This window comes from Strigops habroptila, chromosome 4 (assembly GCF_004027225.2).
Source record: "Strigops habroptila isolate Jane chromosome 4, bStrHab1.2.pri, whole genome shotgun sequence".
Classification (NCBI taxonomy): Eukaryota; Metazoa; Chordata; class Aves; order Psittaciformes; family Psittacidae; genus Strigops; species Strigops habroptila.
Window position 1 is genome coordinate 46,603,042 of NC_046358.1, and position 24,304 is coordinate 46,627,345.

At 43.8% G+C, this 24,304-nt stretch overlaps 3 protein-coding genes across 13 annotated transcripts in view; 2 read left to right on the forward strand and 1 right to left on the reverse strand.

Annotated features, from left to right (window-relative positions):
- The first annotated feature begins 3,099 nt into the window (after positions 1–3,099).
- Positions 3,100–15,636, forward strand: PLEK2 (pleckstrin 2). Its single transcript, XM_030481977.1, has 9 exons — positions 3,100–4,610; positions 7,238–7,402; positions 8,361–8,542; positions 9,284–9,375; positions 9,713–9,900; positions 10,417–10,518; positions 12,245–12,328; positions 13,479–13,557; positions 14,592–15,636. Exons 1-9 carry the CDS (start codon positions 4,491–4,493, stop codon positions 14,717–14,719), a joined length of 1,140 nt encoding a protein of 379 aa, XP_030337837.1. The 5' UTR covers positions 3,100–4,490; the 3' UTR covers positions 14,720–15,636.
- Positions 15,637–15,728: 92 nt separating this feature from the next.
- Positions 15,729–21,030, reverse strand: LOC115606303 (galectin-related protein A-like). 3 transcript variants are annotated; one of them, XM_030481984.2, is made up of 5 exons: positions 20,800–21,030; positions 18,335–18,423; positions 17,388–17,562; positions 16,853–17,039; positions 15,729–16,345 (listed from the first exon to the last, which is right to left on the reverse strand). In XM_030481984.2, exons 1-4 carry the CDS (start codon positions 20,821–20,823, stop codon positions 16,896–16,898), a joined length of 432 nt encoding a protein of 143 aa, XP_030337844.1. In that variant the 5' UTR covers positions 20,824–21,030; the 3' UTR covers positions 15,729–16,345; positions 16,853–16,895. The 3 variants fall into 3 exon arrangements, with proteins under 3 accessions (XP_030337844.1, XP_030337843.1, XP_030337845.1); XM_030481983.1 differs by having other exon boundaries at positions 16,041–17,039; positions 20,800–21,029; XM_030481985.1 differs by having other exon boundaries at positions 16,041–17,039; positions 20,755–20,838.
- Positions 21,031–21,725: 695 nt separating this feature from the next.
- Positions 21,726–24,304, forward strand: part of ZFYVE26 (zinc finger FYVE-type containing 26) — a 62,145-nt gene continuing 59,566 nt past the window's right edge. For 7 of the 9 annotated variants that reach the window (XR_003990876.1, XM_030481961.1, XM_030481965.1 and 4 more), the window contains exons 1-3: positions 21,726–21,913; positions 22,336–22,548; positions 23,985–24,063. Coding sequence is in view for 7 of the 9 variants with exons in the window: in XM_030481961.1 (XP_030337821.1) it covers positions 22,358–22,548; positions 23,985–24,063 (270 nt within the window). In the remaining 2 variants the exon portion in view is untranslated. Of the gene's footprint in view, positions 21,914–22,084; positions 22,549–23,984; positions 24,064–24,304 lie in introns of those variants that run through there. The other 2 variants (XM_030481962.1, XM_030481968.1) reach the window with 2 other exon arrangements.

Genomic DNA, 24,304 nt, shown 5'->3' on the forward strand with positions numbered 1-24,304 from the left:
AAATTGTTGCCTTTTCAGAAGCTGCATATGATGGCCTTGTCATGGCTTAAAGTTGTGATAATGTCAGTTTCCTGTTCGAACAGCTCTTCCAACTCTGCCCATTCACTAAAAGTGTTTTGAATTCCATTAAACACAACATGTGGGTACTCAGACTGAAAAACAAAGTGTTTAAAAACTTAGTCACCATGTGATCTGTATGCCAAAGTAATGCTGTAAAGGAAAGCACTGAAAAAAGAGCCTTTCTTGGCGTATTATCAAGGTGTTAAGATTAGTATAATCTCCACAGATGATGTGTTACACCTGTGTTACTGTTTTGGTGTGTTACTAGGTGAACATTGTTTCTGTCAGTAACTTAGGGCAAAGTTTGCTGAACTTGTTCAGTGGTTTCAGAAGCTTTTCTAATTGGACCCTTAGCGTGCTGGTGAACACAGTTCTCTGTCAATTTTGCGTGCCTGAAAAAATGACCGAGATGGTGAGGATGGTAACAAAGCAGCTAAAGATAAATGCATGTCAGTCACTTGTTACCCTGGCACATAAAATCAGGCTCTCCTGTTGCCTGAGCACATTTTAACCAAGAGGCTTAGAAGATTCAAGACAACTTGGTGGATATTTCTCAAGAGTTGCAGTAGGTGGAAGGAGAGGGTCTGAGATGGCTGCTTTCGAGAGGGGTGTAAGGGAGCACTGAACCTGTGAAGCCCATGCTGGCCTCAGCTGTGCTGCATCCGTTGCTGTAGCCCGTGACTTAAGGATCTTTAGAAGTTCCTTCGATGGTACCTTCTATCTCAGCTAGTGAATTTGGTACGCATGGAACAGCGTTTGCTTACCAGTTGCTTAAAATAAGGGTTGTGGATTTTGCATGAACACCTTTGCTGAAGCAAGGTAGTTATATTCTTGCTGTTCGTTAGCAACTCTGTGCTGTTTACTCAATTGTAATCGCAAGGCCAAAATCTCCACTAGCACTAGCCACCTGAAGGGAAAAGTAAAGGTGTATTTGTGGACAGGGCTTGGCCTGATGTATTATTTGTAAGGATCTCAGCATGATTTTCATATCCCAAATTAATTTCGTAAGATTGGCAGCTTGGAAACAGTTTTACTTATAACATCTGATAAGGGCTCATTAATACAAAAAAACCCCAACCAACCAGGGGTACCGGCTCAAGTCAGGCACACAGTCTGGTAACACACATCCCTGTATCCTGTTCCTGATGAGGGCTACTAAAGAAGGGGTGCCCTGCTTTCTTGGGACTTGTGATTTGACAGGCTTTTAATCCAGTGACAATTCCTTGCTGTTTTCTCTCCAGTTCTGGCCCTCAGGTGTTGTTTTAGATGCAGTGGAGCTGGCATGTTGTTCTTCATAGTGGAATCTACACTTCAGTATTTAATTTCTGATAGCTTTTTGTTCCAGTCTAGACAATTAAACAACTGTTTTCAAACAGTGCCACCTTTCTACATGTCCTGCTGTTACGTCAGAATTCTTTTGAACACTTGTCATCTTTCATTTTTATCTAGAAATATTTCATCATTCCTTATTTTGATGTGGTTTCTTTTCATCTTTTTTCATCCCTAATCCTACACCAGAGGGCAAAATCCTAGTATCTTAAGAAACTGCTTTGAACAAGTTGAGTATATGTAATCGCCCATGTGACACAATGATACACGACGGGCTTTGCAGAGCATGGGATGGGTTTGTCCTGTGGGCAGGTTCTCTTCATCAGCTGTTTGTGGCTTCTTGAGGGACTGACTTGGAGGTACCAGCAATGTCTGTCACGTCACCCAGCTGAAATAGTGTACTCAGAGCTGCCTACTCCTGCCCTTGTCTCTAACCGTGAATACTGTCCTGCGCCCTGAAGCCTGCAGCTGTCTCTTCCAGGCCATCCCAATGCAGATTCTAAAACATATAAAGTATTTTGGGGACACTTTGAATGGAAGAATATGTCAAGCACTCAGCTGTATTCTTTTATTAAAATACTGCACTGATGTGTAGGAAACATTCTAAAACAGATCTGAGGAACCAGATAGTTCTCCCTTTACGGAGTTTCCAGTCCCACAGAAGGCTTGATATAGAGCTCCCTAGGTTTATACAGATGGAAGCATGTCCTTTTCCGCCAGGAGACTGCAGTGCTAGAACTTGCCTTCCCAGCACGTGTGTGGAAACAGCAGCCCTGATCTACTGACTCATTTTTCACTGTATGACCCTGGAAGATCTGTATTTACTCAGCCTCAGGGAGCAGAAAAGGGGCAGTTTGTTAGCCATGATTAACTACAGAATGAGACAAGGGAAGGGAGTGTGTGTATGATAAATACCCAAAGAATTGAAGAAGTACTTAGAAGTATTGAAAAAAGTGAAGGCTCTAGATTGTAAGAAGTAGTTGATACGAAACCTTTTACTTAATGAGCAGCTACAGCAGCATTTGCTTCACCATTCACCAGCAGTTTGACAATAAAATTCTTTGTTGCTAATGGTAATTTTCCCAAGATCCGTCCACAGGGTTGCGGGTGGTCTGCATGCTGGAGAAAAAGCTCACTCAAATCTTGGGCGAGGACTGGTTGTGGTGCAATGCTGAGCTCACTGTCTGAGCAAGAGCACCCTGCAAGCTTCTGCCTGTCCTCACTAGCATGAAATTATCTCACCCACCTTGTTATAAATTGCCTGCAGTTACAAGCTTGAACAATGTGAAGTCAAACCTCAAACACCGAACGGGGGAACACTGTATTCCTGGAGCTGGTGATATAAAGAGTGCATGTCCCGTGCATGCAGCAGTAACGTCCCTTGTGTACCTAGACTCAAGTTTTCTTCTTTTTATTCTCAAGTTAAATCCTGATGTACAGAACATTGTGCGATGAAATTTATTTTCTTTTTTCCTGGTGACTGCATTGGGTTTTTTCCCAATACTCTGCTTCTGAGTACAGCTTTTTATTTATATGTATATTTATGTATTTGCACCTGGACAGAGATTATTTTTTAAATTGAAAGAAATACACTCAGTTCTTTTCTGCATTATTTTAAGGCCACAATAGTATATAAAGCATATAAATGGAAAATTTGTATATTTGAAAATACTACACACCTACAGCAAAAAATACTCCTCTAGGTGTACTTACACTAGGTGGACTGAAGAACAAACATAACCGGGATATGACTTATGCAGCAGGTTGCCCCGTGGCTGCCTGCTTCCTCCAGAGTGGCGAAGGGAATACAGTAGGAGCTACGCAGGTAACTTCCGCAAGGGCCAGCTGCTTTTGAAGTGTCAGCCAGCATGCTTTCTCTTTATACAGCAATCGGTTTCTCTAACTTCAAGTAGTGTTCAGCCACGTGTTGTCTGTCTCATGATCTCTGCAGGACTGTTCTCTGGGTCGTCTCCAGTACATTGTCAGGTTTGAATTCTTCAGTGCTTTGTTCTTCCTCACTAAAAGTGATAAAAAAATACAAAAATAAAGAAATTATTAGTTTGTTCCTTTTCTCAGTATGTGAAAGCAGTAATTAGATCTGGTGTGCAAAGACTGAGGGATACTTGAGTCACTTTACCTTACTGAACTCTGAACACTCTTTTTACATAGCAACGAGTGCTTTTGTTTGTTTGTTACCATCTACATCATGTTTCTTATCACAGCCACTAGCTCTGCCCACATACATCACCTTGATTTTGATACAAGTCAGGGAATGCTAACAGCACAGTGAAGACTATTACTCCTGCACAGTTGGTGTAGATTTATTGAAATACCAATACTTTCATCAGGACAAGATCTGCTATATCTGTCAAACAGGTTTATCATGGGCAAAGTCTTCAAAAATGCAATAAATATCTAAGCCCCTATTCAGACAAACAAAAGGCACTCTGTTTCAGAGGTGCCCAGGAGTTGCAAGAGGTAACTGCATGGTGTTCATTGATCAGACTGCTTTACTAAAAGCCTGAATAGTTGCTTAGGTAGGGATTTAGGGTGTTAACTTGGGAATCTTAGAGTTTGTGCCCAGAGGTCGCTGAAAGCAGAGTGGTGCTTTAGAACTTCTTTAGTAAAATAAATTTCTAGCAAAAGAAATTATCTTAAGGTTTGTAAAAGTCTCCTTGTAATCACAATATTCTATGTGTTACACTTAAGGTGTTCTGTAGGACCCCTATGAGGATACATTTATTAGATGAGAAAATTCAAGTGGTAGACTTGATTAGTCTGAAGTTTTGAGGCATGTGATTTTATAATTCTGCTTCTCCCTCCCATGCAATACCTGATTTGTCATCATGTGGCTACTTACATTGGCCAACTCACTCAGCGGTGGGTTTTGCTGTACTAAAGTCTGTGAAATTCTTTTGAGATCCTTTTTAGACTTTGCTTTGTTTCACTTCCCAGAGGGCAGGTAATGTATCAGAGCCAGCTCACTGTTTAACCGATGTCTCATAGGTAGGAAGAGAGGGAGAAAAAAACAGGGAAGGGAGACTGCGTCACATTGGAGGAGGAGGGTAGCAAAGAAAAATGAGCTTTCTTACACAAATCACATGCAGAGGGACAGGCTGCCAGGGCTTGGGCGCTTCTCGGCAGGGGCTCAGCTCTCTTCCCTGCTGGCCACAATGCAGGAGGCAGCTGGAGTGTTGAAGGAGGGCTTCCTCGTCAAACGGGTGAGTGTATCCGTCCCCTTCCGTGCAGTTCTGCTCCAACGTGGAAGCAGCCCCTGAGCAGGAACTGGATTGAGCCAGGGCTCATGGCAAGGCAGCCCACTGGGTGCTGGATATGAGGGGCTCCTGCCTGCTCCTGGGAAAGGAGCTCCTTCAGGTTTGTGCAGATGCGTGCCAGGGGAGCTGCACGACCTGCAGGTGCTCACTATCCTCGCTTGAGTTTCCCTCTATTGGCCCTGTATTTACTCAGGGGAAAGTGAATTAGCCATCAGCATTACTCAGGTATTAGAAAGCAATTGTGTCTGTGCCTCTGCAAGAAGCACATAAAAACCTACCAGCAAATGGCTACATGGCGGCAGTGGAAGTGGCCATGGGAGGATGGAGAGTGGGAAGGTGTTTGTGCCTTCTTTAGTGACCCAGCTGAGCTGCATTTCCCATTTCATGTGAGGGGATGGAGAACAGGCTATTCTATCTGAAGGGGATCAGAGCAATGCAAACGTAGAAGTATGTTTGAACTAACTTCTTTTTTCCACACCCCTCAAACTGCACTGTGAGAAAATTCTAGCCAAAGCGTAGAGAAAAGAGCTGAAAGATGGTGTCACACATTTCAGCCTTTCCAACACTTCTTCCTGCAGGACCAAGTCAGTTATAGCTAGGACACAAGAAGGCAATTTAACAAGCAGCACAAGTTGCTTTTAGTACCAGGAACCTGTTTCAATGACTAATATGGTCCTTGATTGCACACCAAAAATGTATTTGTTCAAAGCTTTGCCACGCCTCAGGAAATGCTTTTCTACTGTACGTGGCAGTGCTTCTGGTGCTGACATGAAGGTAATCCTGGTCAGGAGCCCTCCTGGCAGGGCTGGCCAGCCACCAGCCATGTGAAGCCATGCTCTATGCAGAGAAGGGCTGCACAGCCTGAGCTATTCCTCATCGTCCCTTGTGCAGTGAGGGCAGAGCAGTCCCAGCTCCTGGTCTCTTCTCTGGGCTATGGTTGTATTTTGTGGTTCTTAAATGACTACTAAATTCAAGATGGGAAGCCAGGGCACCAAGTGTGCGAGAGGAATAGGTTATCGGCAGCACACTGAGCTGTAACTGCCTGCAGCCTGTACAACATCACCCAGATAGACAGTTTGATAGGAAGGAGACCACAGAGAAGATGACTAAAGGAAACTGGGGGAGAAGGGAACAAGAGATCCTGAGAAAAAAAAGAAAAATGAGGAAGGGGTGGGCTCAGGTAAATGAAAACAGAGCTTTCTTAAGAAGAGAGCAGAAGCAAGGAGATTATCTAAATGCATTATAAATGTCTGAATTATGTAATGTATTATAAAGTAAATGTGTGGAAGTCAGGTAAAGATAGAGGAAAAACGGTAAGGCAACCTCCTGAAAAAGAGGAAATCTCCAAAAAGGAAATAAAAGAGCTATAGCAAAGAACATATTCTCAGGGAAAATGGCCAAGGGACTTACAACAGGTGGAAAGAAAAAAACCCACACCACTGAAGAATGCAAAGGAAAGGAGAGAACAAACCCAAGTTAGATAAATTGTACTTAGTATAGACTAAAAGGCATTAGACCTAAAATGCCCTGGATTTTAGAGACTCATTACCCCACCTTTTCTTGGAAATTGCTGGGTTTCCCCTTCACTCATAGAGAATTAATGAGCTTTGACTCCTGCCACAACTGGACTTTGCATGTTTCCTTTCTTCTAGCTATGCCCACCCTCTCCCAGGTCTCAGAGCTTCATCTACCCAGTGTTTCGCCTGCTGGCTGCAATGCTTCACAGCCTGTAGAAACACAAGTCAGCTCCTCACCTCAGGAAGCTGGACCTGACACTTCTAGACAGGACTGAGCCTGTTGGTGTCAGCCCTCGCTGGGTTTGCTCTCCTGTACAGCCAGACTAAAAAGAGCCAGGGGCTGTTTGCAGAGGGGAAAGAAGGGATTTTGTCTTTTTTCTGACAAAACCCAAGAGGCATTCGACAGCAGCCTTCATTCAGTCTTTTGTCATTGAAAAGCACGTTTCCTTTCCAGGAAACAGTAACACAGAGAATGTTTTAGCCCAGGACACTGGAGGCAGGTAAGATAGAAATAAACCACTCATTAGCAGTAAGAGGAGATGTAAGGAAAAGCCAATTCACTCAGAAAGGTGGTCTCAAAACCACTTGGCACCTACAGCCACATCACAATGACAGAAAACAAAACACATCAAACACCACCCGGGTCCGTGGAGAGGAGCAGTTTGTCTCCAAAAGCCCTCACACATTTACCAGGTTTAGCTAGCCCTGTTCCTGCCTGGTGCTGTCAGCGGACAGGCATGCTCGTAAATGACAGCTCTTTGGGATAATTCATGTGAGCTTCTGCAAGAAACAACTCCTGCTGGAAAAGAGGATGTCCTTGCTAGAGAAAGAGCAAAGCACCTTTCTATTGCTCCATGATTTTTATAGTGATGGAGCTGTGCTGCTTAGTTACTTGAAATGTGTATTTCAGGAAGGACAGGACTTATGATGACTTCTTGTGTTTCTTTTCATGCCATTTCCTATTATTTTATGGTATTTTCACCTACCTCAAGAAAGAAAATATGTTAATTTCTCAATGCTTGTGTTAACGTTAGCTATGTGATTCTTCCCCTCTAGGGACACATTGTTCGTAACTGGAAAGTGAGGTGGTTTGTTCTGCTTCAGGATAAGCTGCTGTATTACAAAATTGAAGGAGGCAAGAAGGAACCTTCTCCAAAGGGCAGGATCCTTTTGGATGGCTGCACTATTACCTGTCCGTGCCTGGAATATGAAAACAGACCGGTAGGAATGGAAAAATGTATCCCTTCTCAGTGGCATTCACTTTCTAAATTTTCCCTAGACTTTTCCACTCCTTCTGACTTCTTTGATCATTGCAACCATATTACTGGGGTGTTTCTAGAATTAGGCCCAGCAAAAAGCAAGCTGCCATTAGTAATGTAGCCAGGACAAGCAATGAGTTCCCCCATTCTGTCTTTGCCGTTCTCTGTGCCCAAACCTGAGTCACAGACATTAACAAAAAAACAAACCCACTGCACACACACACAGTGGTAAGAATAAATGCAAATGCATCAGCCCAACAGCGTGTGGAGAGAGGACATGGACAGCTCAATAAAATCTGAGGATGGGAAAAAGTGAAATTTATCATCAATGGCGGTTGCCTTAAACCCTGGCTGTGTCCATGGGGTGCTCCTGGGCAGCCAGGTCAGACTCCTTTTTCCTTCACCAACAGGACATTGCTGCTGTGGAGTTTCCAGCAAGAGGGCTCTGGAAGGGAAAGTGCTTCCTGCGCTTCTCTGCTCACCTGTGGGTAGCAGCAATGCAGACTTCCTCTGAGTGGGGCCAGAAGGGAAATGACTCTGGAACTTGATGGCTATTTCAGTACTTCTCATAGCAGAAAGAGCCTAGTGAGAGTTTGTAGTTGTTGAGAAACTAGAGAGCTTGATGTGAAAAGCTTCACAGTCAACAGCACATTCCTGTGTAATCCAGCATCTGGGTGGTCTGGTCTCTTTTAAGTACCACAAGCTCCATGCACACAAACTGTGCTTGGAACTGAAAACACAGGGATCTGAGGAGGGGGAAAGCAAAAAGTAAAACAACCCAGAGTTGTGCCCACCATCCTTCTGGCCAAGAGTTGCTCTGTTCTGCTCAGGTGGGATGGCATATGAGACTTACTTGTGTCGCTTAATGTACATGGAGGACAATAGCTAAATGATATTGCTTTGCACTTCCCTCTCCACAGCTACTCATCAAGCTAAAGACAAAAACCAATACAGACTATTTCCTTGAATGTTGCTCCAGGGAGGAGCGAGACTCGTGGGCTTTGGACATCACTGGGGCTATTCATGCTGGTCACCCAGTACAGGTACAAGAGCTTCACAGAATGAAGAACTCTTTCAAACTGCTAGAGAATATCAGCCTCCAGTAAGTGTATATGGTTTATTCTTCTGCTATTGCTGTAGTTTGCAAAGCACCTGAGATGATGTATGGAGCGGGTCAAGGGAAGCTCCTCTCTGCACAGATTCACTCCCATGTGGCCAAGAGCCTCTAAACTGGTTGCTCTGCCCTAGGTTTGCACATACTCTTGCCAGAGCATGGAAACGCACTTTCCCCAACCATTATTTTTGGGACTATTTGGTTTCTGCACAGACATCTCACTGCTGGCTTGAAGACCTTCCTAGTCAGCTGCAAAGGTTCTCACCGGGGAGATATATTACCTCAGAAGATGTAATACCAGGGAAAAGACTGAGTGATGGCATTGTTCATGCCATGCTGGTGAGCTTTCAAAGCTGGTAGCTGGAATCCAGCTACCCTAGGATTTTTAGGGTGCATCATGTTAAACAAGCGGAAACAGAGAACTGGTTAAGAAATAGAAAGATGACAGAAATTTTATTTGTGTTGAAAAGGTAAATGGAAACTGACTATAGCTCAGTTTGAAATACTTTAAATTAGAAGGTACTTCACGAGGCATCTTGTTTAGTGCTGCTACTGGGTAAACAAAGTTTTCCTATACTGTACTTAGGACAAAACTTCTGGGTGTATACCTAGGCTGTTTCCCATCTTTGTGTTGGTAATCGGGAGGACATCCCAGGCACTGACAAAAGTATGTGGCAATTTCTGCCTGGTTTTTTTATTCTACTAACTTTGTCCTGTGCTCTTTTGCAGTCATATAGTGAAGAGAATGTGTGAGAGCAGTACTGGAATTAAGCTAACCCGCAACTTGCAACAAGGCAACAGATACAAAGAGACTTTCACAGGTACGCCTACTGCAGGCAAAGAGCTTCCTCACATCTAACACACTACATTGCAGAGGCAAGGGAGCTACTGTAATGCCTGCATAGTGTAATCAGTTGTGGTCCAGTGGAAAGTAGTGGTGCAACCAAGCTTTCCAACACCTTTCTCTCTTGCTTGCTCTTTGGATATAAGGAAGCACACACAGGACCTCACACTTTTGGTCAACCTTGCACTTCATTGACAGTCTTTGTGATAGTGCCAAAATGTTTCAGCAAATGAAGACCTGTGTAGCAGTAGACCATGTGTCTCATCTTGGAAGAGTACACTGTCTTGGTATGAGAACTGCCTTTCTCCCTGCAGGTTCTGCCCTGGTGGACTGGCTCATCTCCAATAGCTTTGCTGTGTCACGATTCGAGGCCATCACCTTGGCATCCATGCTGATGGAGGAGAACTTCATCAAGCCTGTGGGAACCCGCAGCACTGAGGCCACACGCTTCAGCGACCTCTCTGAGCAGTTCCTCGATGACTCTACTGCACTGTACATGTTCGTAAGTGATGCAGCTGCCCACAGAAGCACCTCTCCTGCCTCTTGTCACACGCTTGATTTGGGCAGTGGTAAAGAGGACACACACACTGTGCAAACACAGGCAAATATGCAGGCTATGAAAGCAAACACAGAAGGAGCAGCTCTAGGCCTTTAGGGGTGCCAACACTTGCACTTTTGCTGGAGACAAATAGCTACATGGATATGGAGGGATCTACAAATTACATAATTGGGCATTAAAAGGGGTGTGTCCCTCGAGTGCAGTGCTGTGTCTGCATTTAAGAGATGCTGTAGTTATGCTAACACTCAAGGCCACAGTGCATGTGCAGGCTTCACTGCTGTAATTTGTTGCTTGTAAATCTTGGATCTACACAAAGCTGAGCAGCAGGGCTACAGAGTAGAATTTACTGAGGAAATATAAGCTAAAAGCAGCTCAAAGAAAATAAAATGCAGAACTTTGTACTTAAAAGTGTGTTTAGATTCAACAGAGAAGTGGAACCATCTTTTCCCTATTTTGCAGGCTGAGAGCAGTAAGAAAAATATCAGTTCCAAGGAAGAGCTACAATTTAACATCTCTGAATTAAGCGGCCCAATTGTGAAGCAAGGGTTCTTAGTGAAACAGGTAAACACCGTCTTTGAACCTTCACTGGGAAACAAGAAAAATGACAGCTCTTAAGGGCTTCCTAGAGAATAAACCTGATTTTTATGAGCATGGCTGGAGAGTTGTGGCCAGCAGAGCTAATTTGCCTATCAGTAATACTATCACAGATCATGTGGAGAAAAATGTCTAGTTATAAAGAAATGAGCTATGGAACCTGCTGCTCAAGCAGGATTAATTGGATATTCCATATATATTGAGTCTATAGTGAAACGTATAAATTAGTATCAAAAGCAAAAGTCCCACCCAAAGTCCAAACCCCACCGGAGGCATTGCATGCACTTCCAAGCAGATCCTCTGTTCCTCTGGTCTAACCTGTCCCATCCGGGTCATGTGAGCAGCTATGGAATTCTGCTGGCTACAGACAAATTTCAAATCTGAGTAGATTGACTTTTACATGAAGTGGACATTTACCTCTCATAGTCACTCACGTACACATGGATGCTCTGGTAATGGTGAGACCTGTTTTCTTTGGGCACAAGAAAGACCTCTTTACAGAATCCAACTTTAGTCTGCAAGACTTGGTTTTCAACTCTTGCTACGAACAAGAGAAGGATCAGTCACGCTGTTTCAAAGCATAACGCAGCCACCTGCAGAGAGAACCCTACCATGCACTGCATGGCCAAATTTCTACTCTAGAGCTTTGTACCATGAGCTGTGATTTTAGTGTTGGAAAACTTGATGTATTTCATAGAATCATAGAATAGTAAGGGTTGGAAAGGACCTTAAGATCATCTAGTTCCAACCCCCCTGCCATGGGCAGGGACACCTCGCACTAAACCATGTCGCCCAAGGCTCTGTCCAACCTGGCCTTGAACACCACCAGGGATGGAGCATTCACAACTTCCTTGGGCAATGTATTCCAGTGCCTCACCACCCTCGCTGTAAAGAACTTCTTCCTTATATCTAATCTAAACTTCCCCTGTTTAAGTTTCAAGCCATTACCCCTTGTCTATCACTACAGTCCCTAATGAAGGGTCCCTCTCCAGCATCCTTGTAGGCCCCCTTCAGATACTGGAAGGCTGCTAGGAGGTCTCCACACAGCCTTCTCTTCTCCAGGCTGAACAGCCCCAACTTTCCCAGCCTGTCTTCATATGGGAGGTGCTCCAGCCCTCTTATCATCCTCGTGGCCCTCCTCTGGACTTGCTCCATCAGCTCCATTTCCTTTTTATGTTAAGGACACCAGAACTGCACACGGTACTCCAAGTGGGGTCTCATGAGAGCAGAGTAGAGGGGCAGGATCACCTCCTTTACCTGCTGGTCACACTTCTTTTGATGCAGCCCAGGATACAGTTGGTTTCTGGCCTGCGAGCGCACACTGAAGCCGGCTCATGTTCAGCTTCTCATCAACCAACACCCCCAAGTCCTTCTCTGCAGGGCTGCTCTGAATCTCTTCTCCGTCCAATTAAGAAATTAAGAGAAGGAATCAGGGATATAATCACCTGGTCCTGTCACTCTGTTTTCTTGGTTCTTAGCACAAGGAAGGGAGAGAGGAAGGAATTCTCAATGTATGGAGAAGGATGTTAAGCAGAAATCCTGGGAGTTATTAAGATGTCAGAAAATATTTTTCTCTATTGGCTCCAAAACCTCTTATTTTCAGTACCTATTTAGGTGTCCCCTACAGCCTGCAGGGAAATGGCCATTTCAGGAGATATTTACTGGTGGTAACTTTAATTCTTCTGTTTTGCAGGGGCACAAGAGGAAAAACTGGAAGGTGAGGAGATTTGTTTTGAGAGCTGATCCTGCTTTTTTGCACTACTATGACCCCACTAAGGTAGGTGAGTGGGGATTTACTACCTCCAGAAATCCTCTTACGGACCTGAACATTATAATGAAAGTACAATTATGCTGTAGATGTTTCTCTTACTCAAATCTCCTTTTGGGTTCCTCTATCCATTTCCCGGGGAATAAGACCTTTCTCCCCTTACCCTGGGACATTATCCTTGTAGGATTTTCTATCCCTGTATCTTCCCTTCTGTCTTTCCCCAGTAAGATTCTTTTTCCTTAGCCAAGTCGTCTTGGGATTTGTCTTCTGCTGTACCCACACAGTCTGGGACCATGCTCCTGCAGGGATTCTTCCTGGGCTGTGATCTTTCTGGGCTGACATCCCACCACTTGAGGGTCATACTGCTACTAGGATTTTTCATGGCTTTGTTCCAACACTGGCGAGGGTCTCCTTAATGCCAAAGTATCTATAGGCATTACGGCTACTCAGTTTTAAACTTGCTCATGGAATAGTAGAATTTATCTTAATGGATATAATAACCAATGCGAGCAACCTAGAAAGGCATATGCCAGAAGGGCATCCACCCCAGGTACATAGAGTATCCCAAAGGTCAACGGGTTGCTAAAAGAACATGTATAGAAATGCTTTATGTGTCTTTTTAAAGAAAACACAAACACCGTAACAGTGAAAAGAGCTTATGGAGCTGGTTCATTTTCCATTACCTGTTTCTTTGTGAGGTTTTTTTTGCCCTGCAACTCACCCTTGTAATGCCATAAATTCAAACTGCAGAATATGAAGATCAGACAAGGGCACCAGCCTACTAGTGAAAACAGTCAAATTTTTCCCATAAGTTCTCAGTGAAAAGCAGCAAGCTAAAAGCTTGCAGAAATATATAATATATTTTAATATGGATTGTTCTTGATAAGACTATGCGTAAGTTTGAAATGTGATTATTATCCTACCGTCGTGCTTTTAATTGATCTCCACCATTCCCAGATATGTCAAACATCTAAGACTGAAACAACATAGTAATGCCTTTAATTACATGCCCTAATTGACTTATCTTGTGACATGGATGTTTTGTATCTGGAAAGACTGGTATTACATCTCCACCTCCACAAAATTAATTGATGTGCTCTTGGAAATCATTCTAATAACGATATTTTCCCAGTAAGCCTCATTTCCTTTTTCTTTGCAGGAAGAAAACAGGCCAGTAGGTGGATTTTCTCTTCGTGGCTGTCTTGTGTCAGCTCTGGAGGATAATGGAGTCCCAGCAGGTAAGCATGAGCCTCTAAACCTTCATACATACATATTTATGCCATAGCAAAGCAGTCTTTAGGTGTGGGTTTGTGTATAGCTGTCTGTACGCACAAGCGGGCTGGCCTCTCCTCTCCCTTTGCAAGCAAGGGGATAGGCACATCATAAAAAATCCCCATACTGCTGGGTTGTCCACACCAGGAGGGATTTTTTTGGGGTTTTTTCCACTTATCTTGGGTGTTCCCTTCTTAAGGGCTTTTCTCAGTCAGATGACCTTTGAGACAGTCCTAAAACGCTGATTAATATTCCTGAGTTAACAGACAAAGAGGAAACAGTTTCTTTTTGGATGTTGTTTAACTCAGTCTTGAGTCATCCCCTGATGCCATCCCTTTTCTGTGTGTTCTCTCTACTTATGCTATTACCTTTTCCTTTTCGATCTGCTAGAACCCAAATGTAAGGGAAACCTAAAGACGGCGATACAAAAACCAGTTCTGCTAGCAAATATGCTTAGCTTAGGCATTTGTCCAGAACTTCACTCTCACAGATAAGTGTTTCTGCTGTTAAAGCAATTTATTTTATGACAGTAAGCACAATATGTGGATCTTAGTTAGGGAACATCTTTCTAAAGACAAAAGACAGGGTATGAAAAGATAAGGTGCAGGGGGAGAGGGGGCATGAACAATAGAGCCTGTTGCTAAGAGGAACCTGGAGAGGGGCATAAGCAAATCTAATCTACTGCACAAACTGGTCAGGAGTTCATCCTGACCAGTAGACATCCCATTGTATAACTCAAGTAAGATTCTCCATCTAAACAGTGGCTATTTTATATATGATGCATAGTGCACAGTAGTTCATAACAGTCTCTGTAAGGGGTGTCTATACTCTATATTCGTTTTGCAGAAGGGAAATCAAAGACACAAGAGCTATCCATAATGAAATGGAAAGGTCTACATTCTAATTCACTAAATTAAAAGTCTTCCTTATGAAGGTTCGCATCTGCCACAAGGCATTTCTCTGTGCAGCTTTCTGATCTGCCATACTTTTTTCTCTGCAGGAGTGAAGGGCAATGTGCAAGGCAATCTCTTCAAAATCATCACCAAAAATGACATTCGTTATTATATCCAGGCCAGCTCCAAGGCAGAGCGAGCACAGTGGATTGAGGCAATCAAACCACTGACATGAGTAAGGTGGACTCCATGCCAAATGATGAGCCACATTTGTGACCAAGTTTCCTGCTCTCATTGTCCAGGACTGTTGTTTTGTTCTTAGATAGTCTATTTTTGTTATTTGTACCTCCACAGCACTCAGCAATTCCCAAGAGACCAGCATCCTAGGTGCCTAGGAGTCATGTGGATCCAGAATAATTCCCCACCAAGAACTTAACCATCTAACAAAAGACAACAGGTGGATACAGGCAAACAGGGCTTTACAAAGAAACAATGAGATACAATATTCCAAGATGGAAGAAAATAACTAATTTTGTACAAGTATTCAGTCTATATTTGACAGATTCAGGTTGTGCTTTATCCTAAAGCTGAAATGCCTTGTTCCTTTCCCCTTTATAAAGGGGCTTATAAACTTAATTAGTTAAGACTGACTGAATCAAAGTCATGAAAGGTCATGAAAGGCTACCTTTCTTGCTATATACAAGAGTCTTGTGCTAAGCCACAATCCAGCTGCCAGGATAATCACTAATGCAAAACAAACCAAGTGTCTGTCTGTCCATCTGTCTGCTCTACCATTTGGTTCTCTGTTAGGTTGGAAAAGACCAAAAGATATTCCTCTCCAGTATAAAAATTATTCTTTTGCTGGTAATGGCCCACAGCAGTACAGGATCCTGAGTATCAAATCAGATCAGTGGCAGTTATTCCAGAAAAACGCCTGTGCTGAATATATTGGATAAAACCACTCAGCCATAGAAATGAGACTGTTCCTCCTGATTCTGACAGTAAATCCATTTATGTGGAACACCATTGGGACTGAGAGCTCTAATAGCAGTTATGACTATTGCTTTTTCTATTTTAAGCCATTAAATCTTCCATTATTTGTCTACTAATCTTGACTTTGATATCATTAAATTTTTTTTTAAAAGTTCAGTACATTCGAATCTCCTGTGCTCTTTAAACATTATTTTTCTCAGAAGGCAGTTTAAGTATATGAAAATGATGGTTTCATACACTGTAAATTTAGATTTATATAGAAACTGAGACATTCTCCACAACACCAGAGGGTATAATGGAATGTATAAGATAATTAAAACACCCAACCAGCCTGCTGATACACTACTTTCATAAAATTCCTCATGTTATCTGAGTACCTGTATCTGACAGCCAGACTCTGCAGAGACTCCAAAATCCCTCTGAAGACAACATGCTATACATCTTCACTGAAGTCACAGAGGAATTTGATAGCCCTCTATACACAGAACCACCTTGTTGCATATTTTTTGTCCTCTATGTACTAAAACCAAAAAAATCTTCATTTAAAAACTTTCATATGTGTTATAACCAACCAATCATAACAGAGCCAAAGACAGCAGCTATAATACATGCTTCTATATGTATTAAAATAGCCATTTATTTAGGACTTTTTTTCTAAATATACGGCAATGAAATAACAGCACAACACTCACATGCATTCAGATATTCAACAGAGCTGGTAAAGAAGTTTGCCAGCAAAGATGGAGTTTTAATTAAATACAAGAATGGGCAATGCAGTTTGAGGTACAATTCCAGGTACCATTTCCTAGGGCTGGTTCGGAGAAGACTGTGAAATCCACAGCTGTTGAAACCTTTCAATTCATGCTACCTGCAAGGGGCAGGGATGCTGGTAAGGCATTTATTGCTCTGTACTGGGAAGCACAGATGGCTTTGTGCTGACTGAGCAGAGCTTACAGGAAAACCAATTCCTCCTGATAACGTGAACACTGCTGGGGCCCACCAGGCCCCATTATTTGCTTATATGAAAATCTCCTGCTTCTCTTCTCGAAGACCCACCACCTGCACACTGCCCGGTTCTAGTCACAAGAGTAACAGCCACCCCACTTTAGAGGACTGAGTTCCACCAGCTGACATGCCAGGGGGGTTAGGGGATGTGAGATACTGCATAGCACCATAAATCTTGCCGTTTGAGAGGCCAAAAGAGTTTGACAGCAAAGGCTCTCTGATTTACCAGGAGAGTAAATCAGGACCAGCCACAGCTCTGCAATTGCTGATTGTGTATGAGAAAAAAAAGTGTATATTTCAAACACATTCAACACTCTACAGAATCAACCAGGGGGGAAAGATAAAACATTTCTCAGACAGAAGAAAGTACATTTGCCTCTGTCCCCTGGTGATATTGTGGTCTCATTTTTTTTTCAAGCCACTTTGGTAAGTTTGATGTCCCCTGAGATCTGCAAAGCTTTCACCAAGTTCAGGGGCTGAATGCGGTGAGTGAAGTCACAGAGCTGCCGTCCATCAAGCAAGACTCGTATTTGCTGGTGTTCACATAAGAGCTCCATCTGCAATGGGAAAGGACAGGAGGAGAGTGTTAGAGATCAGCATCAGAGCTGATTTCACCATCATGGACTTAGAACCCCATGTGATGGGGATAGTGAAGCACAAAGTCTACCCATTCTTCTAAAATGCCCCTAATAAATAACCTACCCTCTGCTGAGATGATTCTGTAAAGCTCCTTATAGTGAGTTCTCTCTCTAAGACTAGAGAAGGGCTTGAAGTGTTGCTCTCTGTGCCATACTAGACCAGTTAACCCACCAATGTCAATAGTTAGCTATTTGTGGTCATATATGTAGCCTTCAGCCTTTCTCCCCTCCTTTTCTCAACTCTATTCATAGTACCCCAAAAATTACCTTAAACGTGTCGCCTGCTGTAAATGGGAAGTAGGGAATAGTCTTCTCTTCTCTTCCCCACTTTCCAGCAATTCTTGCATTGCGGGTGATGGATTTGTCACTAAAGTTAACTTTAAATAACAGCCCAACGTCTTTATTTGCATCCACTGGATCACAGAGCAGAGTCACTGAAAAGCTGAAAAAAATACCAATTAAATAACAGGGTCCTTCAGAAGGATAAAATGACATGGTAAACACAGCAGATGACTGTAAAGACTAGAGACAGCCCTTGATTTCTTGTCATGCTGAAACACAGGACTTTTACAGGCTTAGAAGCTGCAGAAAGGTATGAGAACAGGCTGGTCTTTGTTTCTCCTCCAGTTTCCAGTAGGATGCTAGTGACTTCTGATGTTGCTTTCCCTCTCTTATGACTGAAATCAAACCAACAGTTGTGCATGAGCCAATTCTAATTTGTGTCTTGAAAGAGGTTACAGCAAAGTCTTTACCAGTGGAAGCACTGGAGTTGATCACTGTAGCTGCAAGAAAGTGTAATGATAAGCATAGTTGCTGTCATCCAGATCAAACGCAGCAACGAACCTGCACCTCCTGTGGCAAAACCACGAGTTTTTAAATGCTGATGATTCCAGCCCCCAGCAGATGACCAAGATGCAGGTTCATGATTGCACCTCTTCCTGGAGGAGAAATGCCGCTTGTGTGCCCCCTCTGGTTCGCAGTACATAAGAGCAAGAAACAGAAAATCCTGACAGGGCAGCCAGAAAGGCTGAACAGTGAATTCTTTCTTGCTCTTTTAATCTTAGTCTAAGAGCAGGAAAATTAAAGCCATAAATTATGAATCTGTTTGATTTTCTTCCTCCAAAGAGCACAGACCCTCAAGAAATCTTTTAAATTCAGAAGACAGGTAGGAGCATGTGTGACAGGGTGAACATCCCTCCAGCCCCCTTACCTACCTCTTGGGGTTGGAGTGTACCATTCCTATGACTGTGAGTTTCATGGCTGGTCTCAGGCCACCTTTAATTTCACCAACATAATGCTCCACCTGCAGGGAACAGTGAAAATGTGCTGCAGTAGGTGATGCTGTGGGTAAACCAGGTTTAACAGCTGCTTGGTCACCTCATATAACTTGATTTTATTTTTATGTGTACAGAAGAATTTAAAAATATTTCTGGCCTAAAGTACTTCTGGGTATTTTCAGTATAAATTCTGTCAGTTCTGGTATCTGAGGCAAGCAAGAAGGCTGCCATAAGTGAACAAATGACTAGTAATGAGGCATTGGCTGCCAGGACATGACTGCCAGCCCTGGTTGGGCAGTTTCTGGCCAAAACTGCTGTCAGTAAGACGAGTGATGGCATGCCTCAGGCTCTGGGAACAGCCACCACTGACTTCAGGTGACTGGCGCCACTCCTCAAGACCGGAACAGGTACTGCAAGTGCTGCGGTGACCCACACATCTCAGGGTGCCGGGACCCAGATAGCTGACACGCCTGGGATGAGCCAGTGACGGCTGCTATGCTCTAATGATACAATAGATCTGGTTGCAGTGCTCCATGTAGCACATCAAAGGCTTTGTGGCAGCATGACGCAGAGAGCAGATTCTCTGTGAACTTACTCTGCCAGCACAAATTCGTTAACAGATTTCAGTAAGCTAACTTAACACCAGCAGGCTTTACACCAGGCCAGGTAGCCTCTGTTCTCCACTGCAAGAGCATGAAGCCACCACAGATGCTGCCGTCGAGCTGCTGCGTGTTGACAGAAACGCAACCTTGTCCTCACAGCTGATCCCAGTCACGCCTGTCCCCATCCCTTTATCAAAGCCAGAAAATGGCTTCTTGGTGGACTACTTTTGTCCCGTTCACAGAGACCTGTAGTTGCAAACTCCACCCAAAGATTAGAGCTGTATTTACTTTCCAAGTGCTTCTTGAACAGCCTTGATGGTTGGTGGAGAAACTAACATAGGTGATGGTTGACATGGAAAAATGAAAAAGAGAGCTTGGAAACGAGTGTTAGGGACGATCTGAGACTTCAGGTTCAGAAATGGCTTTAAAATGTAAATGCCAGAGTAGTACACTGTAGCGTATAATCACTCCCTATGCAGATTCACTTAGAAAGAAGCTGCTATAAAACACTAAGCGTTATTAGCAATTTGCTTAACACTGATAATATTTCAAGGCGATGCACAGCAGACCCTATTGTAGATAAAAAGCGCTTTATCATTCCAGTGTTCCAAGGTAAAAATTCAGACATTTTTTGCTAGAAGACCTGCACAATATATGCAGAGTTTAGTATTTTGGCAATGAGAAGCACTACATCAGCATGGAAACCCATAGAAGTCTGTTCACAGCAAATGGCCTTCCATTCAAGTGTAAGTTGCTGTGGGTATTTCATACCCATTTTTAAATTTTGAAAAATACAAACAATGTTAGATTTTTACATTACTGAATGCAAGTTTGCTTACCGGAAACACAAATTCAAGATTTAAAATGTTTTGCCTACATTCCATTTCTTAATTTCAATATATTAGTCATGTTTTCTGCTAAGATGACCTTAAACAATTTATTTTTCCACCTTGATATTAATATCTAGCTGCCTTTAAAGCTTCACAGATATATTAATAAACATCTAATTCTTAACAAGGCCAATATTAGAAGAAAATAATTTAAAAGTACCTTCCAAAATGACAGCACTACTGCTGATTGTTAATAATGTACGTTTAGCCTTGCAGAAGTGGGCAGGTATGTTTTGAACTTTATAGCAAAAGAAAAACATCAACTACCTGAGATGTCTTAGGTGAGGGTGCAGCTCCTCAAGTAAGGAATCTGACTGTAAGGAGATACTTAAACTGGATAAAGCAATTAGAGAGTGGGTAATAAGCATAAAAGATCCCAGGCTAAATGAACTCCATCCTCATACAGGTCCTGTGTCCTACTAAAGCTCCTTTCTTGCCTACACAAGACAAGATATAAAATAATACCCCAAATTGAAAGTGCACGTTGAGGAATTGTTTGCACAGAGTTGCACTGTAATAAGCACCATCATTAACCTGCCCGTGGTGATGAGGTTGGAACTAGATGACCTTTAAGTCCCTTCCAACCCAAACCACTCTATGAGTCTATGATTAAAGGCACAGGGACTCAGAACTGAATAGATCAAATGACGACCCCATGGTTTCAACACTTACAGCTTGTCCAGCACCGCTGAGTAAGTTCAGAGGCATGACTACCCACATGCCCTTTCTCTGCCTACACTGAGTTGACAGTACAGGTGAAAAATACTCAGGATGCTGTAGGAGTTAATGGTACCAACTCCTGCAGCATCTTACACACTGTATTGGTGGATCTCTGAGCAGGTGCACACAGACATAGCCCCCTTCCCATATTTTCCATTCAGGAGCCCTGTGGACTCACTCGGTCACTTACTTTGGGATACCTCTCCTCTGTCATCACCGCTCTGCCTCTTACACTTGCCCCGGCCGCAGCAGTCCCTGGAGAAGTTTTGTTTTGTGCATCAGGACAAAAGCAAACAAAAAGCCCAGAATAAAGGGAGGATGCTTGGAGGAGCTTATCTCTGCCAAACACTGGCTGGACACCACCCAGCCAAGCAGCTGAGTCATGGTCCTCTGTGCCTTGTCCCAGTGCAGAAGCTCACAAATAACACAGCTGGTGACAGTGGGAAGGCTGGGGGACAGCAAGGGTGGGCAGGGCCGTGCTGCCCCACACAGGAGTGCCTTGTCCGCAGCTGTACATGTAACTATACCTACGTGTTTATGTATTTAAAATTATGTGTGTATGTGCATAGCATATTGTATTTGTATGTGTAATACATATAAGTAACATGTCATTTATTTACTCATAACATTTCTGTCCTCTCGCAAAGGAGAGGACAGAATATATATAACTTATATATGGATATATGTTTATTCCCTATATATATTTACTTATATATACATATATACTATTATTTATATATGTATATGTGTATGTATATGTAAGTAAATATATATAGGAAATATATAATAAAATATACATGGGGTGTAAGTTATATATACTTATATATATGTATATGTAAGTAAATACATATAACTTATATCCTTATACAGACCTATACAGAGTGAAGTATACACATAGGGTAAATGGTACCTCTCTATGTACCCCATACCCCTATACACAGCCCCCACCCAGCAGTCCCCCCCCCCCGCACGGCACGCCGCCGCAGAGGGGCGGTCCCACTGCGCGCCGGGGGGCGCAGCTTCCGGCGCGAGCCAATCAGAACCACGAGAGGCCCGATGACGACACGGGGAGGGCGGGGCTTGCGCTGCCCGGGCTCCCGCGGGGCGTCAGGCGCCCCCAAGGAACATGGCGGTTTATTTACATTCTGCCCCAGCTCGGCCAATGGGCGGACGCCTGCCCGCGTGCCCGCCCGGCGACGCGGTCAGCTGAGGCGGCGCCCAAGATGGCGGCGGCGCGGGGCGGTATTGCCGGGGCGGTGCAGTAGAGCCCAGCGCCGCCGGGGTGGCCGCGTCTTGCCCGACAGGTAATGCGGACCGCGCCAGGATGGGGCGCGGGGCCCGCCGTGCCGGACAGGAACTTGCGAAGGAGGGCGAGGCCGCGGGCGGGTGCGCGGTAGAGCGCGCGGCCCGGGGCGAGTGGCCGCCGCCACCCCCCAAGGCAGTCCCAGCCTGCCGGGCTCTGGCGGTGGTGCGGAGCGGCGGGAGCATCCCGCGGGCCGCTGGGCTCCCCCGGACCGGGCGGTCATGGCCGAGCGGCAGCCGCGTTGTCAGCCCGCGGTGCTTGTTGGCGCCTCACCACTCCCGTGTGGCAGGAATCCCCCCGAGGCCTGGCCTTGGCTCTCCGCCCGACCCTGCCCCGGGCGCGCTGTCAGTGCGAAGGAGAAATCGGGCTAGTGCCCCAGCGTGCCCTCACCCACCCACCCTCGCGTGTGTCACCCTGCCCCAGGTCACCAGCCCGTCCTGGGAAGATGCACTCTTTTGGAAATGAAGAAGCAGTGTCTCTGGAGCAGCTCTTTGGGTTCTTCTGCGAGTGTGTACGGCATGGGGACTGGGAGCTTGCGCAGGCCTGTGTGCTGCAGCTGAGCCAGTGGCACGGGGATGGCCCCGAGAAGGTGGAAGCAATTCTTCAGGCTCTGGTAGCTTGTCCCATGGGAGTAAGGTAAGTAAGGTACTGTTTTGGTTCAGTAGGCTCAGTAGGCTCAAGCATGAAGCGAGGAGGAACAATTAGTTTAGTGATGACTGTGGGAGACAGGTAGAATCTGGGAAGTAGCACTTGCTGCAGTGCTGAGGTGTCTTGGATGTGGCTAGTGTGCTGTCATGTGAACATTGACATCTTACCATTGCCCAAACACTTAGCAAGCTGTCCAGCCCACTGGGATAATGAGCTGTGTTTGTGTATACAGTTGACATGCTGACTGTTACAAGCTTAAAATTATTTGGAAGCATGTCAGAACCTATTTTGTTAGATTTTACCGAAGGATAAGAAGAAGAAGGAACATCTGAAATTGCATTCATTTGACAGCTTCAGTTAATTTAGAAAAGAAACCAGCAAGATCAGCCCTGTGTTATTTAAATTGTTCTCGTTTCCAGCTCTTGAAAGACCTTCCAATTTCTAAAAACTTAAACTCTAAAAAAAATCAAATTATGCTACTGATTTTTTTATTTCTCTCACGCTCTATTTTTAAATGGCATTGCTTTTAGGCATTGCTTTTACTCAGTCCTAGTTAGTTTTGATCTCTGCTTTTCAGGTAGGTGCATATGAAGGATGACTTTCTAGCACTTCAGGGAACATTGGTATTCCCTCTCTCCAAGCAGATGTTCATTAACATTTGTGTAACATTTTGGTAAAGTTCTAAAAAACAGTTAGGTCTGACAGCAGTTAAATGAGTCTGGAGGAAGGTGTGCACATGCTTAGATGAATTTGCTAATGGCCATGTGAGACATAAGCATTTTGGATCTTTTTATCTTTGATAAGTTGGGCTATCCCATCTAAAGGCTTTCATTAGCAGTGCTGAGATTTTTAAAGGCCCGTAAACTGTCTTGAGCTTTTTCCTTTTCCTAGTCCCTCTGACAATACTGAATATGTTCCCTAATATGTGTAGGTTTTGGAATGTGTGTATAAGTACTGGAGCACATGAAAAGCTGATGGAAATTAGAAGTATTCTTAGTTTAATTAGTACATTACTTCACTTTTAATCTGGGCATAGAGCTGCACTTGTGCTGCTTTGACCTGAAACTGAGTTGTTTTTTTTCTGGTAGAACTAGACAGAACAGGAAGTATCAGTGTTTGGCAAGTGGTTGGATTTAAAAGAAATCTGCTGAAGTGCTCAAAGAGGGCTACACAGACTGAACTTTAGACCAGAAATAAATGTCATTGTTTTGAAGCACAGAACTATGGCAGTAGTGTTTGGTATCTTTCAGATCTAAAAGCAGTTAGTTCCACAGCAGATATCATTTAGTTGATGTGTAAGTAGTACCAGTATTCTGGTTTCTCTGCATAAATATAAAAGTCAAAATGACCTCTGACTGTTTTCTGGACCTTAGAGATGGGAATTACCTTGTATAATCCAGTGTATGTCCTTACTGCTTTTGTAGATGGGAACAGAATTCTAGCCCGTGGAGAACTGCATGGCTTTGGCTTCTTGTGCTGGAAAAATGGCTTGCCAGGAATCAGGTACAGAAATATCTAGCTGACTTCCAACTGCAAATTATAGTTGACTTCCATGGGCAAAATGCCTTCCTAGTTGCTTATCTAAACTGTAGGCTTTCCCATATTTCACAAAATCAAGTTCTCAAGGTAGCTGGAGAGGCACATTGCTTTTCCTTTTAACAAACTTGTCAAGAAACAACAGTTAACCTTCTCCACACTGGAGAGAAAAAATGGAATTTTTCTTTTTTTGTTTAAATAACAGAAG

Bases quoted from the DNA above. Each gene is read 5' to 3' on its own strand.
- PLEK2 (XM_030481977.1), top strand. From the start codon at position 4,491: ATGCAGAGGGACAGGCTGCCAGGGCTTGGGCGCTTCTCGGCAGGGGCT. The intron at 9,901-10,416 runs GTAAGTGATGCA...CCTATTTTGCAG, and splicing joins CTACTGCACTGTACATGTTC to GCTGAGAGCAGTAAGAAAAA. The intron at 10,519-12,244 runs GTAAACACCGTC...TCTGTTTTGCAG, and splicing joins AAGGGTTCTTAGTGAAACAG to GGGCACAAGAGGAAAAACTG.
- LOC115606303 (XM_030481984.2), bottom strand. From the start codon at position 20,823: ATGACAGAGGAGAGGTATCCCAAA. The intron at 18,424-20,799 runs GTAAGTGACCGA...TGTTCCCTGCAG, and splicing joins CAGAGGAGAGGTATCCCAAA to GTGGAGCATTATGTTGGTGA. The intron at 17,040-17,387 runs GTAATTTTTGGG...TTCCCATTGCAG, and splicing joins CAGCAGGCGACACGTTTAAG to ATGGAGCTCTTATGTGAACA.